The 19,648-nt window shown below is 44.1% G+C and overlaps 1 protein-coding gene across 1 annotated transcript; it reads left to right on the top strand.

The window, feature by feature from the left end:
- The first annotated feature begins 314 nt into the window (after positions 1–314).
- On the top strand, positions 315–7,902 carry LOC146208305 (uncharacterized). Its single transcript, XM_084587234.1, has 5 exons — positions 315–754; positions 827–927; positions 2,071–2,149; positions 5,573–5,791; positions 7,778–7,902. Exons 1-4 carry the CDS (start codon positions 562–564, stop codon positions 5,722–5,724), a joined length of 525 nt encoding a protein of 174 aa, XP_084443360.1. The 5' UTR covers positions 315–561; the 3' UTR covers positions 5,725–5,791; positions 7,778–7,902.
- The last annotated feature ends 11,746 nt before the right edge of the window (positions 7,903–19,648 follow it).

The raw sequence follows: 19,648 nt of genomic DNA, 5'->3' as shown, positions 1-19,648 counted from the left end.
TCACATTTCGGGTCCAATAAGTAGCGGTTATATTTTCTCATGTACGGCATTTTAGTCGCTTGAGCGTCTGAAAAAACAATGTCCTGTGACTATAAAGAAGAAATACCCATGTGCACAGGTGCACATTGAGGAGCTACCTCGTGCTGTACACTCTGTGCGGGAGACCGAATACCGCATCTGAAAGTTCAGTGAACTTCAGACAGTGTGTGTTAGCTTTTTTCTTCGTTTCTCGAGGCCACCCCCGCCTGGAAAGCGGCCGCTTGGTAGCCGGCGCGCGCGAATCGAATATCACCGCGCGCACACATTCATTGTAACCCGACATCCACAGTCTGCCTCTGCCGATGCGCGTCCGGCCAGTCGGCGCCGTACAGGTGCCATTTTCTTCTGTGTATGTTGCTTTTGAGACTTGATGCGCATTGGTGCAACCGTGGGAACGAAGGGGGTGCGGGCTGCGTCCTCTAATCCAAGCCAGTTCGCTCTTGGCCGTTGCTCAGAGTTTGGTTGGGGCGTCTTGCTGGTTGCCTGCTGCAGTGCTTCTATAGGCTTCCAACAGAAAGCAGTATGGATCACGTCTTCTTGAAGTGGATGGACGAGCAGAAATGGGACGTCTACCCTATCCGCGCAATGAAGGATGCGGCCGTCGGTTTCCGTCTCTTGACGGAACCAGGCGGCATTAATGAACTGCGTGGCACTGTCCAGTTGTTGAACTGGAAGGAAGGCGAGGAGGCAGCATCTGCTAAAATAATTGACATCGGTAAGTAGTGGCGATTTTCCCCATCAATGCGGTTACAGAGTCATTCTCCTTGCCGTGAATATTTTGTTCCAGGCAAGCCTCGCATACTAGAGCGCAGACGTGCCCAGCTGGCTTCTGAAGGAGACATAGAGGAGCCACAACAGAGCTCAACACCGCGCAGTGCTAATGACCAGGTTAGTGACACGTAGCGCTGTTTTGTACTCAGTAAATGAAACATGTCAGTGGATGTCATCGAATCGAGCGTAGCAGTGAGAAGGTATGAGCTAGGGAATAGTTAAGGCGTACTTGATTTGGTTGTACGGTGTAATATTGCGGTGTGGCGGACATGTAAATATGCTACTTCGAGTGAAAGGCGTAGTATGATATTTGTTTGGAATGCGCACGGACCGACACCACGAGCGTGTTTTTTTCTGTTGCATTTCGCGCAGATCTGCAGCTTGCGTATGGCAATTACAATAAAATGTTTTTTATCAAAGTGTCAAACATTCCCTCGTATGTTAGTTTGCTTTTTCTAGCAAGACGACCAACACACATCTATAATTGTTAAAAAGCAGGATAATCTAAACTACCGCTGTGAAACGTAAGTGCATGTTGTGCTTCTGCGTTGAACCTTTGGATTTGGTCAAGTTTTTTTTTGCAGTGAGTGCACATTTGTAACAGCCTGTACTACAAGCGCCAACCGCCACATTCATCTATGCTCACAGACGTACTATGTAGCAGCGATATGAACGGAAAAGCACCATCCGCATTAAACCAAGAATAGTCTGCATGCTTTGATAACAGCAATTTTCTCTTTACCAACAGCATACAGATAGGAATTTCAAATTATGTCCACACATAAACGAACAATTTGCTTAGGCGTACGATGGGATTGCTCCCTTTCATATTGGAGTATTAGGTGTTAGTAAAATGGTCGTCTTTTTTTTTTCCTTGAACCTTGTATTTGTAGGTACGAAGGCATCCCTATCCTTGTCAAGTCTTGACAGGGTATATACTTTGTAAAACTAAATTCTAGGAAGGAAAGGCACCATTTTTTAAAGGCGTTCTTAAAATTTAGACCACTAATTCTTCCCATCACTTACCAGTCATGGATTATGTCTCGAGAAATTGTAACGCAGCAAGCAGTTTGTAAGCTGATACATTAGCATTTCCAGCTTATTTGTGTTTTTCCTTGTATTTGATGCATACGATGTCCTGTGCGGTATTAGGTTAAGCTGAGCCGTAATTAAGTGTTGTGTCTTATTACACGTGTTCTTGCTGTTTCTTGTATTTATTAGTGCTGCCTTTTTTCTTGGTTTCATATTTTGCATCCAAAGTCATGTTCCCAGTGCGAGACGTCCAGAGAAGAAATTTGGGCTTTGAAGCTCAGAATTGAAGAACTGGAGGATGTTCATGGCACGTCATATCTTCGTGGTGCTGTTAAGAGGTGTGATATTTAATGATCTATAGTTTCAGTTCATCCTGGTAGCATAGCAAGCTTGATAACTCACGCAATAACGTATACAGCTCGTTCGGCAGAATTGATTGACAAGGTCATAACGCTACAACCACATTGTAAACAGCGATTTGGGGAGGGTTCAAATGAAGCCGAAATTAGTGAGGAGGTTGCTCTAATGGAGGTACTTCAGGAAATAGTAATTAAGAAAATAAATTTGTGTTTTGATTCCAAATCCAGACAATACAAAGGACACACACAACTCATAGGAGCCCAGGGGTTCTCAGTGCCAAGCGTGTTTTAATACGGTGTATTCACACGATGGACCGAATCGGGGAGCGATCGACCACGTGACCCCTGATCCGCGGTGCGCCCGTTCGCGGCGAGCACGAATCGCTCGCTGCTCGCGGACTGAAGCGAAGCAGCGGAAATCACTGACGTAGGGCCACGTCACGCCGAATTGCGAGAGCGCTTCGCGTTTCGGTCCGTCCTGTGATTAGAGGGGCCCGCAGAGAGGGCATGTGATCCTTATGACTTACTAACTTGTGTTTTGGATTAATGGCTCTAAAATTAAAAAAAAAAACAATAGTTGAAAACGTGTTTTTAAAGATGAGCGGAATGCAAAGGCGATGTTAAAGGCACTATTGCCTCTACACTTAAGGTGAAGCTTCAGCTTCTTCCAATTTTAAATCAAATCAAACTTTATTGGTTACATTTGTTACTTTTTGGCGGGTTATAAATCCACTCTTTTATAATAGGGTTCCAAGCGAATGAAAGTTTGGGCAGCACTGCAGAGTTGTGTCCGTGCCAGTCCTGTCCTTCTTGTCTGTGTGTTGTCTCTGTTGCGCTTAAAAATTTTTGACAGTTGTTCTCATATGCTGAAGCACAACCTGAGACTTCCGCCAATACATTGTGCTCATCAACACATATTGCCTTTAGGCAGTCTACTGCACACTGCAGCGAGTTTCTTCTTTGTTCCTTCAAGAAATGAGAGAAGAAATATAAAAGCAAGGTTTTCGATGAGGCACAGCCGATGCAACAAAACATTCTTTTGGTCAGATTTCCTGGATCAGAGTCAGAACCTATTATGCACCCAATTAGTGCAAAGAGCACAGACCCGCTGAGTTAGTTCCTTTAGTAAAGGAACATGTCGGACGTTTTAAACAAATGGCACTGCCTGAACTGAAACAATATCCGGACACTTTAATCGCTATAAAATCAAGATATACGGCCCTTTCCACCCCAAGTTTCTAAAAATAAGAACTAAGGTAGTCATGTGGGCATAGAAAAAGATTTCTATGGATCATGATTGTGGTTTGAATGATAGTCCGAAAATACATACCACATGTGAACCATAGCTGTGAGTGTGAGGTGGCCCTTACCAAGAACTTATGTCAGTTTTATTTGCCGCCGAAAGTGTTGTGGAAATATTACACCATTTCATTGCGACAATATTCTGTTCTTGATTAAATGCTAATATTATTAGGCTATCAGCTCCAAAGAATCTTCGACTGTGTAGCACTGACGTGAAGAGCGCCACGTATACAGGCACTGAGGCTAACACTTGAACTGTTTCCGACTAGAAGTAGTTAGTGTGTCCCTCCTATGCTAGCATTAGCAGTTATGTATTGTTTTAAACCCTCCTTTTATAATTTATGTTTTGAAATGCAACTTGATCTATGCATGCAAAGTATTAGCAGCAGCCTTGTCTATATAACAGGTTACAAACATTTATGCTCGGGAAACTCCAACAGCTGTAAAAAATGTTGAGCAGGGTTCAGAAATGCCCTTCAAATCATTGCATACCCTCGATTTAATGTTTCAAGACCTTTGAAGGTCCTTAAATTTTGATACACCGTTTAATTTCTTTTTTTGCAAAAAAGGCCAGCTGCTTTATGTCTCAAAAGGCGAGCTGAATGGCGACTAGAAGTGCCCCTCGGACAGAACAGCGGAAGACATGCAGGAGCAGATATGGGGAAAACCCACAGTGATGTGGCACACACCAAGATCAATCAGGGTCTTTGTTTCCTGTCCTCTCTCTTTCTCTTCACGGTTCCCTTCCTGGTTTCTTGCCATTATTACTGTTTTTTTATATACTGTACATATTCAAGCAACCTGTTTTCAATAAATTGGTCTCATAGTGGATGCCGCTAGAGCATGTAGCTTGCTTCAGAAGTTTTCGAAGGTCCTTAATTCTGTTTTCTACTGTTCCCACTGAATTTAGTCATCCAGCGCAGGCGGCGTCACTGCAGCAGTTTACGTTTCTGCGTGAAAGTAAAGGTGTATTATATTTGTAACAAAACTGTATGCCAGGTGTATAACGTAGGATTATTTCAGCATCAACAATGGTGGTTATAGCTGGCAGGTGAGACAAGAAGTGGGCAATCGACCTAAAGCAAACGTTGTGCCAAAATACTATTGGTAAAATATCATTGGAAAATGTTGAACATATCTCCAGTCAGTGGCATCTGGAAGCTGATATTGTACTGGAAGTTTTATTCGTAGATGCAAAAAATCTGGAAAACGTGATCGGGAGTGCGCAGCAGAGAGCAGACACATTTAAAATGCAGGCAATGGAGCTGGGGCTTGTGAATTTGTCCCAAAAGGAAATATAAATATTCCTATACTATTCTGGAATACATCCAAGTAAGAATACCGACATCCAGAATGACTTAGCGATATATATGCTTGTCACTGCTAACAGCTGCCAAAAGGCCGGACAGGAGTAAGCAGAGATGGTGGATGGGAAGAGGTAAATTGGAGCTAAGCAAAAGTCGAATGATGCCTAAACCGTGTGATCCAGGATTATTTGCCTTTTCTTCTTAAAACTTCGAAGTTTTCAGAAAAGCTCAATTATGCTGTATTTTCTCTGGTAAAGTGCCTTCAAAAGCCCTGCCTGCAGCTGCAAGCGAGATTGGTGGTTTGAAGTTAGTTTAACACTTAGCTGTATGAGGCTCTTACACAGTATAATGGAATGACTAAATGCCTCTGTGAACTTGGCTGAAATCAAGGCTATCCATTTGACCTCATGCCATTGAAGTCCATTCGGCTGCGAAGTGGTTGATCTCATAAGGGAGATAAAGGCCACTACAAGAACAGGAACTATTCAGTAATATCAGAGTTGCCACCATATTGTTGTACTTGAAGCAACAAAGGCAGCGTGGCACACCTAACCTGCTGATTGCTACCTCTGGCCTGAAGCTACGTGCTTACAGAATTGCACTTGCGTTATCACATGAACGCCCACTATAAAGCTTTATTTTTCCCTTATTTGTTCAAAACAAAATTAAGGTTTCATATAATGCTCTTATTTGTAAATAGCGATTCCGCTTATATTTTGCAGGTTGCCTTTTCAAAACTTCAAGTTAAATTTTCATCCCCAGGTGGACATTGGGGGCGGCGTGAAAGTAGAGGAGATGGCTTTGGCCAGGCTGCGTGGCAGCTGCCCAGGAGCCCCAGCCAAATCTGCGAGAGGGCTTTTGCGGTAGCTTTTTACACCGGAGGAGCTCCGCGGCAAGTCTCTCTTTGGGCGTAAATCAAATGCCTATCCTGACGCTGTGGTGAGGGAGGCTTGGGCCAGAAGAAAGTTGGTGCCATCATTGGTAAGTCATTTCTTTGTCACCGAAATTGCCAACTTCTGCATTTATTAAGTTTTTCTTCCATGCCTTATACTTGTGTGCATTTGCAATTGAACAGTTAGCTATTTGTATTTCACATAACTGAGCTTAAACATGGTCGTATGTTGGCTGATCTTAATATTTTTGATCTGCATAGGATTGAAAGCCTTACTGTTCCCAGTGTCCTACACAGATGAAACAAGCTCAGTGTTGTAGATAGTGGTCTGGTCTAATATTCTGTATTTTGATTTTGCTAAGGGAGTTAGTAGTTAGAACAAACCATTGAACTTTTTAAATATTTGCTCCAGTGTAAAGTGCTGATTGGAAATCTTGGAAAAAAATGCCAAAAACAGGTACCTTTTCTCTGCTAAACATGGAACTAAAATAATAAGCTATAAAGATATCGTAAAAGTAAATAAACATAAAGAATTTGATTATTGCGCGTGGTCGGGCTAGTTGGTTCGGCATATTTAAAAAGAAATTAGCGCAAAAACTTGGACGGGGACAAAAGGAAAGTAAACACACACGACGATTGACAAACGCTACTACCAAATGTTTATTAGGGTGTGTACACACGCTAATAAACAGTTGGTAGTAGCGCTTGTCAATCGTCGTCCAATCTCGGGGAGAAATTATCTCAGCAATTATGTCTAAAAAGCTGTTTTGAATAAGGTTTTCAATCTACACAGGGTGCATGATATGAGATTATCTTTTCAGGTGTGGACTGCCTTCGAATTCAATTTTCACTGCAGGTACATGTACCTGTGAGATAGCTCATTTCTGCAGATTTTTCGCTACCTTCCTATCTCTCCTAGTATTTTGTGCTGATACTTATGAGGCAAGATAACTCCTTTACACTGCATAGGGAAAAGCAAAATTCACCTGCCTGGAAGTTGATGTATATCTGCCAGGTGATGTGCCCTATAGCCGTTCGTATTGCGAGATGGTGACTGCTTCAATAATCTCACTTAGCATGTTATGAACGCCGAGACATGAGACTCTCTCGGTTGCTGTGTGAATGAGAAGCCCAACTGCTTGTTTGACGCATTTTCTTATTACGGCCTCCGCTTTCTCTTCTTCAGCTGTAAGTAAGGGCATATAGGGCATGTAAGTAAGGGCATATATAGGCTATGCGACTGATCACAAAGGCCTGTACTAAGCGGAGAGTATTCTTTTCTCTCAAGCCGGAGTGGCGGTTACTAATGCAACAGATGAGTCGCATAATTTACTGCGAGATTCCTTGAAGCATTTGAACTGCGTCCCCATCGGAGCCGTTTTCTTGTAAGGTTAAGCTCAGGATTTTAAGTTTGGGTGCTCGAGGAATAGGGACTCCACGAATATTATAAGTTCGATGGCAGGTGGTGGTAGCGCAAGAAATCTGGTTTTGCGGAATATGATAAATTCAGACTTAGCCGGAGAGCATCGCAGCCCCCGGGGTCCGCATAATTCATTACAATATCACTTGCACGCTGGAGTCTCTCCTTGATTTGGGCATCACTGCCCTCTGCGGTCCACAAGGTAATGCCATCCGCATAGAGGATGCGATGGAGCTATGTGACCTACGCTAAATGTTGTGGAAGTTTGAGCCTGGCGATATTAAAGAGAAAGAGCGAAAGGACCAATCATTGTGGGGTGCACTGTGAGTGACAGCAAGTGTTGCATACATTACAGGTCCACTTGATAATTTATGATGCAATAAACTTAATAAACCAATTGAAGGCATCAAAATCTTAGTGCTTATAATTTTATCTTGTGATTAGCATTGCATCTAAATAAGAGAAGCCTTAACAGTGGACTTCTTGCTGCAAACAAACTGCACGACAGTTATGAATCTAGTTGAAGCTTTCTGCTGGCAATCTATATTTAGAATTATTATCAGCATGCACATACATCATAGAGGCAGTGAAATGTGTGAAGTTCATTTATACTGTGTCAAATATCTGATATCTATGTGTGTGTTAATTTTTGCAGGCTACACAATTCAAGAGTCAAACGCGGACCCGATCCTCTTTCTCTCTCGAGAGGTGAAATAGAGGCTGGCCCACTACCCGAATGCCCATCTCCCAACATTGCTAGCATGCAAATAAAGCAATAAAGTAAGGTTGCATGAACAACTTTTGTATGTCTTTGCATGTTTTGCAGCACAGATCACATTCACTAACATGCACAATTGAAACTTGTTCAATAGCTCCACTGCAGGCTCTATGAGAAAGGCCTACTGGGTCAATCTAAAGAGTTGGAACAATGTTCTGCAATAAGCAATTAGTTATTTGAGCTTATTAGGCAGTAATTGTTGAAGGAATTATTGAAGACACTCATTGCAGTAGCTCTATAGCAATACTGTTTTCTGCTCTGTAAGAATGTAGTGGTCACTTAGTTATTGGAACTAATTAAGCAGTGATTATAGAACGTCAGTAGTTAATCTAAGTTCTAATGAGGAAAACATTAAGATTCTAATGAATCTTAAAATCGCAAAAGATGCTCGCTCCTGTATTTTTATAGCAGTACCTCTTTTGCGTTCCTGTAAGAATGCGGTGGCAAGAGTTATTGGAACTCAATACACTGTAATTATAGCAAGTCAATAATCACTCTATATGTTTTATTGAAGAAAAATGAAACGAACATCTATTAGATGTTTTTAAAGATTTGCGAAAGACATTCACTATTGTATTTCTGTAGGAGCTGGTCTTTTGTGTTTTTATAAGAATGTGGTGGCCATAGTTATTGGAACTCATTAGAAAATATTTATAGAAATTCGATAATTGCTCTAATGAGGAAAACTAAATGAGGTTCTATTGGATCTCTTTAAGGTGGTGCTAAAGACACTCACTATTGTATTTCTATAGCAGTACATATTATGGGTTTCTACAAGAATACGGTGACCAAATAGCTATTAGAACTCATTAGACAGTAATTATAGAAAATCAATAATTACTTTATAATCTCTAGTGAAGGAAACTAAAAGAGAATCTATTGCATCTCTTTAAAGAGTTGCAAAAGACCCTCACTATTGTATTTCTATAGTAACACGTCTTCTGTGTTTCAGTAAGAATGCGATAGCCAAATAATTATTGGAACTCATTACGCAGTAATTATAGAAAATCAATAATTATTTTATAGTCTTTATTGAGGGAAACGAAAAGAGAATCTATTGGATTTTTTAGGGAGTTGCAAAACACCCTCACTATTGTGTTTCTACAGAATATATCTTTTGTGTTTCAGTAAGAATGCGGTGGCCAAATAGTTATTGAAACTCATTAGGCAGTAATTATAGAAAACCATTATTTATTTTATAGTCTCTATTGAGTGAAACTAAAAGAGAATCTATTGGATATCTTTAAAGAGCTGCAAAAGACCCTCACTATTGTATTTCTATAGAAACACGTCTTCTGTGTTTCAGTAAGAATGCAGTGGCCAAATAGTTATTGGAACTCATTAGGCAGTAATTATAGAAAATCAATAATTACTTTATAATCTCTATTGGGGGAAACTAAAAGAGCATCTATTGAATCTCTCTAAAGAGTTGCAAAAGACATTCACTATTGTATTTCTATAGCAGTACATCTTTTGTGGTTGTGTTAGAATGCGGTGGCCAAATGGTTATTAAAACTCATTTAACGTAGTGCATACAGAGTTAAAAGGAATACAATACATTTTAATGAGAAAACTGTAAAGAGATTCTAAACCAACACATTACACATTTTTGTAAGGGACGGCCCTGAATTGACTATTGAAGGTTAAATGCTGTCACGAGAGACCAACTTTTCCCCATTCCTAACCTGGAAGAGCGGGTGGAAACGGTCTGCAGGGCCAAGTATGTATCGACTCTCGACTTGACCCGTGGCTACTGGCAGGTCCCCTTAACGGAAGGGGCAAGTCGGTACGCAGCCTTTATCTCAAACCTCGGCACTTTTCGAACACTCGTAATGAGCTTCGGGCTCAAAAACGCGCCGTTTTGCTTCTCGCGGCTGATGGATAGAGAGTTGTCAGGAACAGAAGCACACGCGCTACCCTACCTCGACGACATTGCCGTATTTTCCGATAGCTGGGAGGGTCACCTGTGCCAGTTGCGTGATATTTTAACCCTGCTACGAGAGGTAGGGTTGACCGTCCCTACAGAGAGGTGTCAGCTTGGAAAGGCCGAGGTTGAGTACCTTGGTCACGTTATTGGGAGGGGGCTACCACAGGCCGCTGGATGCGAAGATCACTGCCATACGCGATTATCCCAGGCCCGCAACAAAGACATACATACGCGCCTTTCTCGGGTTGGCTGGATATTATCCAGCACAATATACCGGGATATTCGGAGATGGCGAGTCCACTCACGGACAGTTTGAGGAAGCGCGAACGTGTTAAGGTGAACTGGAATTACAGCTAGGAACAGGCTTTCCTCGCGTTAAAAAAAGCGCTGACCAGCCGCTCCGTGCTGAGGGCTCCTTCCTATGACCGCGCCTTCATTGTTCAGTGCGATGCCAGTGAGAGGGACATGGGGGCTATTCTAAGCCAGCACGACGAGAATGGGGAGGAACACCCCGTGTTGTTCGTAAGCAGGAAGCTCACGGCTCGAGAAGTATACAGCACCTCAGAGAAGGAGTGCGCATGTTTAGTGTGGGCTACGCAAAAGCTTCAGTGCTATCTGGTCGGCTCCTGATTCGTAATTGAGACGGACCACTGTCCACTGACATGGCTCCGGAACATGTCTCCGATAAACAGCCGTTTGCTGCGCTGGAGTCTCGCCCTACAGAAGCATAGTTTTGATGTGCGCTACCGTAGGGGAAATGAAAATGGGAATGCTGAAGCTCTCAGCCGAGGCGTTTTCCGCTAGGCAATGTGATAGCGTCCAGGTGCTCCACTGAGTGTACCCTTTTATGCTCAAAGAGGTTCGGTTTCCTTGGCCATATCACTTTTAGATTTTTTTTCTTTAACAGCACTTGATCATTTGAGGTTAGTATATCCCTAGTGTAGTTTTATAATGTAGGTTTATCTCTCGATATTCTGTTATCAGCCGTTGTCCGGAGATCGCGACGGCAGCTGGGGTCTTTATTTGTTACCAAAATAAGATTCAAAATTGCAAAGAGTGGCATGAATAAATCACCCGCGTAGGTTTGGTCAGCAGCTCTCTCCACCGGAAGCCCGTAGAATGACCAGAAAGGAAAGGGAATTCTTGCAGCCTATAGTTTAAGGCTTGTTCTTCGGTTGCCCGGCACAGCTCAGGAGGTGGCGGTGCTCTTGCCTTGCCGGGGTGAGGGTATTGCGCAGACATCACTAATGCCCTACTTGAGACCTTTGGTCAGCAGTCATCTCACTTCTGAATAAAAGAGGGAACCGGAGACCAGCTCCGCTGATGCGGCTTCTTCGGAGGAGACCGATCAGGTTTAGCAACTTTCGAGGCCTCTACATGGCGGCGGACGAGCCAATGTGATAGGACGAGCCGCGGAGACCGCCGCGTCGGATCTTAAGAACGGCGACAACGATCGAGACTGGCAGCAAGCGCCTCGGACCCCTCCCCTCGCCAAGTAAGAGCTGGGGGATCGTCCGGCTGTGAACGCCAAAACTCGGCGACGCTGAGACGCCCTTGCACCTAGGGATGTAAAATTGCCGAAAATTTTGAAGGTTCAAAAAACAAAAGCAAAAAAAAAAGTTTTTTTTTTCTTGAAATATTGAAAAATATTTGTATTATTTGTATTGTTCAAGAATTTCAGCTGCATTAAAACAGCAAACAGCCTCTTTCGAGCAGAGTGCTGCTCGTGCAAATGTCACATCGCTTTTAGACGGTTATAAAAAGACAAATGACACCTGTCTTGGTTCTATAATATTGCAGCAATGTGTCTTGCGGCCTCCACTATTGCGTGTCAGAAGGAGTAGCCAAATTTAGCCTATGCGCACAACTGGTGCAGGCATAGGCCCACGGGACATAGATTACAGAAGCTGTGTTCCAACATGCAGCTTAAAGTGCCTAGTTTGATGAGCGGCGCTGGAAATGAGAGGAGCAAGAATTCATAGTAGTGCGGGTAGACAAAGCGCTGTGTTTGTTTCCGCGCATTCCTTTCCTTCGTGCATTCTTTTTTATTTTTCGTCTCGTGTATATTTCGCTTGCGATTTGATTTTTCTGGCAAATTCGTACGCGGAGTTCAATCTACACCTTATTGTTTCCATGCGATTAACCATGTGGCAGTAAATAAGGTCTGACCACGTTTCCGTGTTTTCTACTTCCTGGTACTAGTCTAGTCTTTCTACATTTACATTCGAATGGGCTTTTTTATATTCCTGTGAGTTATTTTGTACTATCTGAAGTTTATCTCATATTTCCTTATATCAGACACGGAACCATATCTACATGCAGCATTTCTGTATGCTCATCGTGTGTTTTCATATATGATTAATCTTGCTCGTGCTTTTATTTTTCTCATGCAAATAATAACATGGAGTTCAAGGTTTGCCACATTTATCTCCAAATAAGCCATGCGTAAATAAGTATCGGACATTCCTGCATTTTTAGTTATACTCTAGTCCTTTAATATCAACGACTCCTTTTTTCATTTTCCTCAAACCTTGGTAATATAACGTTTACCGCATTTCTCGTTAGTGCAGTAAGCCATCTGACAAAAAAAAAATGCTGTTTTGTATGTGTTCTCAGTTTGTTATAATGAATGAAATACATGCACGTGAATTTGCCAGTTCTTTTCATTTTCTTATAATGTTTGGTAGACAGACTAAAGTTCATCGCATTTTTAATTAGATCATTGACATACTAAGGCGCTCTGGCACTGGCGATGTTTGTGCTCGCTTGTTCTTGTTCATCATCATCATCATCATCATCAGCCTGACTATACCCACTGCAGGGCGAAGGCCTCCCCCATATTCCTGCAATTAACCAGGCCGATTCTGTGCAAGCTGCATCCACTCGACTCCTGCGAACTTCTTAACCTCATCCGCCCACCTAACTTTCTGCCGCCCCCTGCTACGCTTTCTATTTTCTTATAATGTTTGGTAGACAGACTAAAGTTCATCGCATTTTTAATTAGATCATTGACATACTAAGGCGCTCTGGCACTGGCGATGTTTGTGCTCGCTTGTTCTTCTTCTTCATCATCATCATCATCATCATCAGCCTGACTATACCCACTGCAGGGCGAAGGCCTCTCCCATATTCCTGCAATTAACCAGGCCAATTCTGGCAAGCTGCATCCACTCGACTCTTGCGAACTTCTTAACCTCATCAGCCCACCGAACTTTCTGCCGCCCCCTGCTACTCTTTCCTTCCCTAGGGATCCAGTTTGTTACCCCAAGCGACCATCGGTTATCCTCTCTTCGCACTACATGTCCTGCCCATGCCCATTTCTCCTTATTCATTTCCACTAGAATGTCAGTAACTTGAGTTATTTCTCTGACCCACTCTGCACGCTTCCTATCTCTTAATGTTACCTCTACCATTTTTCGTTCCATAGCCCTCTGCGTTGTCCTAAACTTAAGTAGAACCCTCTTTGTTAGCCTCCATGTTTCAGCCCCATAGGTGAGTACAGGTAAGCAACTGTTGCATACTTCCCCCTTGAGTGATATCGCTAAGCTGCTAGTCATAATCTGCGAGTGCTTGCCAAATGCGCTCCATCTCAATCTTATTCTTCTTGTTGTTCTTCAAAGATTGTTCTAATCTGTTCATGTTGAGTTTCAGCCCTTTTTATTCCAGTTTCATTTGTATGCATTAAAATTTTACCGTTATTTTTAAAGGGATTGGGATACCAAGGTTTGAGGACTTATAAGCATGTTATGGATTTTCTCGTTATGTGAGGTCGCCCATAGCCAAAATCTGGACACAGCAAACCTTTTACATATATCTTAATTCAGTTCCAAAAAAGCCGTTAAATTCTCTTTCGCCCGATCAAAACACAACGTCAGCACCATTTAATTTATTGACGTATGAAGCTGAAATTGTATCAGTGAATACTAGTGACGTCACATCACAGTAACGTGACGTACTATCAACGGCGCAACGACGCGTGAAAACTGCCAGCTGCTGCATTGATGGTCGACGGGCTGATCGATAGGCGCCTCCGCTGGTGGATCGGCATCAGCGCCCGAACGAAACCATCTCACCAATGAGACTTCAACCTGAATAAATTTTATTTATACCTTATTGGAAATGCAAATAAGCAAAGCAAGACCATTTTTAATATGCTCACGCTTCGTCACGTAACGCAAAAGGGAAAAAAAATGCAGCATTTCGGGATCTGAAATTGTTTTAATAGACTACGCATTTATCACGAACGTTCTGAACTAGTCCTAATTCGTGCACCCATAACTAAATAACGGCAAACATCGAACCCCGGCCTCAGCGGCCGCTTTTCGATGGAGGCGGAAAGCAAGGCGCCCGTGTGCTGTGCGATGTCAGTGCACGTTAAAGAACCCCAGGTGGTCGAAATTTCCGGAGCCCTCCATTACGGCGTCTCTCATACCTTGAGTCGCTTTGGTACGTTAAACCACACAAAACCAAAACCAAACCAAATAACGGCAAATAAATTATATTCTGTTTGCAGCCTTTTCAGTGCTCTTGCCTACTTAGAAGCAGCCATCTATCAATTAGCACACACTTTCCAGGTTTCTTTAAGGGAATCCCACTGTTTTCTTTTTCGGTTTTCCATGCCTCCGGAAAAAAACGAGAAAATTTTTTTCCAAAATGTTTTTTTCCGAGCCCTTCTATGTCTACTTGCACCTGACACCGGCCGGCCGGAGGGAGGGAGCAGTTCGTCACCCGGCAGCAATTACCATGTGGGGGTCTCGCCAACAAGTCGACGACCAGACAAAGGATAGGAAACGATTGATTTCCGGTCCCTTCAAGTGTCGAGCACCGCTACGGAGTGCGGGCGTGCATTCTTCCCTTTTGTCCCGTGTCGGGCCAAGGGGACAGCTTTCGGCTGGGATGCCTCTTTGGATGCCACCCGGTCACGTCGGGACCGATGAGTCAGCCCAGGTGCAAGCACGCATGGCGACAACCGGCTGACGTCATCTACGCTGTCTAGACGACCACCTCCACAACCTCAAGCCAGAACCAACCGGAGGGGCGTGTCAACGAGTGCGAGCAGTGTTGGTGCGAGTGTGTGAGAGTGCGGCAGAGTGAGGTGGCACACACTCCTTCATAATCTGGCCCGCCTTTCATCTAGAGAACATGGGGAATCAACCCTATAAAAACTTGCGACAAGTGTTTTTTGGAAGTGGTAAAAAAGATTTCTCCTCTAGTCAGTCTCCGACTAACCAAACGTTACCATGTAAATACTATATATTAAGTTTTCCATCTTCTTTCAAAGTCTTTTTTCAGCCGCCTCATCATTGTTCCTGCCCCGGCAACTCAACCGGGCCTACCACACGTAACCTAGGTTACGCGACACCAGTAACAGATTTAACAAGAGCTGGATGCCCCCGCTAACCCGACGGTCTTGAGGCTGCGTCTGGACGCCACTGTGGTGATCTGGTGCTTGAGGTGGGCGATGATGGCCATAGCAGCATGCAGCGCTGATGACTAGCGAGCTGTCTTAACATTTTCAGGCAGTCATCCCTCGAGAGACGAGGTTTGGTCGGCCTGCTCTAGCGCTTCTCTCGTTCCTCTCTGCCCCACCGTCCTTCTGCTGCTTTCCTTGTCACCTCCGGTTCTTTCTTCCCGTTCCCGGAACCTTCGCCATCTTCGCAACAGCACACGTGTAGCAGTCATTAGCACGTCGTTACCGCATTCTTGCCTGTCGTTCAGCGACCCTTCTTCGTACCCGGTTTTCGAACAAAAGGTGAGACGAGCAGGCAAAATTATGGCGAGGTCGGCGGTTCCCGGATCCCCGTGCAACCCGTATCCCAAGTTCGGCACAGGGCGATTTAGGCATCACAGATGTGACCTGATTTTATATTTTCTGATTCGGCAGTGCGGTTCGGCATATTGAAGGTTAGACATGCGCATTTGGAAGCTCGTTTATGTGCCTTTCAGGCGTAGCGAAACCAAAGCAGCAATCACCGACTCCAAACGCCACTGCCATATGGTTCGCCATTTACCGTTCGCGGTTATGATTTTAAGTTCACCGCTGCCGCCACACTGTAACGCACTGTGCGGCGCTGTTTTGTAGTCTTGCTGTTTTTTCGTGCAATTCCTTGTCGACACGGTTTGGTTTGGTTTGTGGGGTTTAACGTCCCAAAAGAGAATTAGTCTATGAAAGACGCCGTACTGGAGGGCTCAGGAAATTTCGACCACTTGGTGTTCTTCAACGTGCACTGACATATCGCACAGCACACTGGCGCCTGACTTTTTGCCACCATATAAAAGCGGCCGCCGAGGCCAGAATTCCATCCCGCATCTTTGGGAACAGTAGTCGGGCGCCGTGTGCCGACGTGCTGTTTTGTTGCTGTGCTGTTTTGTATATGCCGTTGCGACGCGTGCTGTTTTTACCTGTGGTGTATTTTTTTTTTTTTTTTTGCTATGCTGCTTTTCTCCTCGGTGCTTTTACCCCCACATGCCTCCGAAGATAAGATCCTCAGAACGCCAACTGGAATAGGTTTGGCTTCAAATTAATTCCTGTGGATGCCGCCATGCCAGTGCTGAATGGTGAGGGGTTCCGATAGCCAGCTTCAGGTTTGAGCGATCGAGGCAGCAAAGACACTCGACACTTCTCAAAGACACTCTTCAAGCAAAGACATTGCACGATGCTTACCCACTTTTCTATAATTGGCAATGTTAATGGCGCGAAGGCTTCAGTTTTAGTTAATTCGCGATTGCTTACGAAGAAACTGACTGTCCCAGCCGAGGTAGGTTTGGTCAATTTTCCTCCTGCTTTCGTGCTTGCGAGCAAGGCAGGAAGAAGATAGCACCTTGGAAGAGTGTCGGAGAAAACTAAGGCTAACATGTAATGGCAGACCGCCCATACCTTAGATACTTTTTGGTCACGCCAAATGTGTCCCGGCCGAATAGTTAAACAAGTAGTGCTCCCGAAGTGCTTGCGCTCTCGGGTCTTATGCTGGCGCATGGGAGAAGGTGATTCGGAAAACCAGAGCTAAGGTGCTCAGTGAATTCTATTGGCCCAAGATACAGACTGACGTTAAATTATTCGTCAGATCATGCGACAGGTGCCAAAGGGCCGTGACTAAGAGAAATACCAAGTTCAACAGCGAGTGAAGTATACCTTTGCATGTGTTTTCAGGCACTGATATCAGAGAAGCAGGAATGATGGCTGTTTCTCGTGAGGGTCCCAGGGAGACAGTCAGAGTATGCAGTATTGTAGTAAGATAAAAGGGACTACATTTAAAGCTACAAAGGTCGCTGCCTTAAGACCAAATCGATCCCTCTATATTTCCAGGATACCATGAAAACGGTAAAGATGACGACGCACGTGTGGGGCGTGCGCGGGAGAGCAGGGTATCGAGTAGCAATTTAAACAGCGGAGTAACGTTGCTGGACTACGAGCGGCCACGGAGCTCCTAATTAAGTGCACAACCCGGGTGACCAGACCTGGCATTGGCCGAATCGAGTATTGATCTTGCGTTGGGACTATAGCCGGCAGACGCGTTCGGCGCCGTGCTGAGCGTTTGAACTCAGAAGCACCGGGAAGCTTGACGCCTGAAAGCGACATCCTGAAGTTTCTTGCTTCAACCAGACGCCTTCCAGTGGTCTAGTCACCTGCTGGCCTGACTCAGGGGCACCTAGGCACTTGTGCTTACCTCGCCGCCCCAGCCCACTCGACAGGGAGCGTCTGCACCACTCATGGCTCTCTCCCTGACATCCCCAGGGCCTTGCTCGCCCACTAAGACAGTCAGACACACGAAAGACGCAGTCCTTTAGAGATATGGTGACTAGACCCATAGTTCGAACGGGGACTTCCGATAGTCTGTGTTTGTCCCATTCGTTAGCGTTTGTTATATTTTGCTGTTTTGTTTTGGGTGCAAAAGCAACCAAGGCTATCATGCGCCACCAGCGAGTTAAATGTGCTCCTGCTGGAAAAGGGAAAATAGAGCATTTATAACTCTACAGTTTCTGTAGAAAGTCCTTCTCTTGAAAACTAAAAACACATGTTAAGTCTACCACACTTTCTCTTATAAGTAAGCTGGAATCGAATAGGATGGTACGATTAATTGTAAAAAAAACAGTTAAATGCTTTCATCGTAGTGGCTTGAGTTTTGGATATATTATTAGGATGTGGATGACTGAGCACCTCTCCACATTTTCACACGTAGGCTTATCATGTTTCATTAGTAAAAAAACAATATGGAGCCGGCATACTCACACTTCTATCAAGCGTTCTTAATGAGTGCTTGATTTCCATTCTCCTAATATAGGCTTTACGAGGCACAATTTATTATTTTCTTGGTTGTTTCACAGAGATTGGTATTTGTCCTTTTGTGTGCACTGAATTAACTTTATTCAGTTTTACATGGCAAGTTTACTATCCCTATCTTGTTTCTGCGTGCTTGAGCAGCGCATATGTTCGCTCTCTCGTTGCCGCCAACGTCTACGTGACTTGGAATCCGACTGGATATTATGTTATGCCCTTGTGCTGAGATGCTTGTCACATTGTGAATTATGTTATCAAGTAAGGCACGGCACCATTTCTGTAGTTTAGAACTGTCGGTACGCTCAGCGAATCTGTATAAACAACACTGTCTTCAATGCTTTCACGTATAATTTTTTTCTACAGCTACCAAGACAGCAATACATTCGGCTGTAAAAATTTATGCACATTGATGAAGTTTTTTAAGAGCTCCCCTCCACTACTGCTCTACGAATTTAAGAAGTAGTTTTGGAACGGCCTACGTAGAACTGTACATTTGCGGTATTTCCCTTTTAGGGTCGAATATTTTGTATTAGAGGCTCTTTAAGGGTGTGACTTTTGTCTATGTTAGAGTGAGGTCAGAGACTGTTGAAAAGTTATACCACGGCGGCTGAGGGTTGTTGTTTTGAATGACATCCAGCAAGGCGTCATAACGTGAAGTTCATTACATATGTCTTTGAATCGCATTATCAAATGGTCTGGTTTCTTCTGGTTTATTTGTGAACATTGCTCGATCCAGAGGGACAAGCTGTGACTATTGCCATATGCATGTGGATAAAAATATGTGTCTCTGTTTGGTCGGTCTGGTTGTGTGCTTTGCTTGGTCCCACTGAAGCAGCCCTTAGGTGGTGATTGTGTTTTTAAAAAAAAAACGTCCTCAAACCCTATGATATGAATAAGGGCAACGTAACCCGCTCACTGCCATCGTCTACACATGCTGTAGCAGCTACCCAGGCCTGGACCCTCAACAGCCGCCAGAGCGATACCCAGCTAGATCCCAGCTTTTCAACGGACTTTGCGGAGAAAACTTCGACAATTGGCTCGACAACAACACGACTAGTACTTTAAATCGCTGGGATGACTCTCACAAACGGCTGAATATCAATTTCTATCGACTGAATTTACAAAGACGTCGATCACGCGGACGACGTCTACGACTGGCCAACCTTCATAGAGTAGATGCGACAACTTTTTGGGGCGCCTTTTGGTCGCTCTGAGCTGACGCTAAGAAGCTTGACGCCCGTCTGAAGCATACTGCACAATTTTTTTAATATTGAGGACTTATTCTTCCTTAGACGCCGCGTCAGTGTTGTCATGCTGGAGTCGGAGTGAGTCCGCCACATTATTAATAGAAAAATACGCGCGCTGATAGAGTGTACCATACCCTCACAAATAGATGAAAGCTTGCGATTGAAAATGTGCCGTCTGAGTGACTCACACTCAGACGGCACACTCCTCAGACGGCACACTCAAACGGCAACAATCACACTCCTTGTTAGTGTAATGCAAGCTTGTCTAAGTTGGTTAAAACGAGGTGACAGCTATC

Source organism: Amblyomma maculatum, chromosome 1 (genome assembly GCF_055883805.1).
Source record: "Amblyomma maculatum isolate TAMU_Amacu chromosome 1, ASM5588380v1, whole genome shotgun sequence".
NCBI lineage: Eukaryota > Metazoa > Arthropoda > Arachnida > Ixodida > Ixodidae > Amblyomma > Amblyomma maculatum.
The sequence above is the reverse complement of the archived record's forward strand: the minus strand, read 5'-3'. Positions and strand labels throughout refer to the sequence as shown.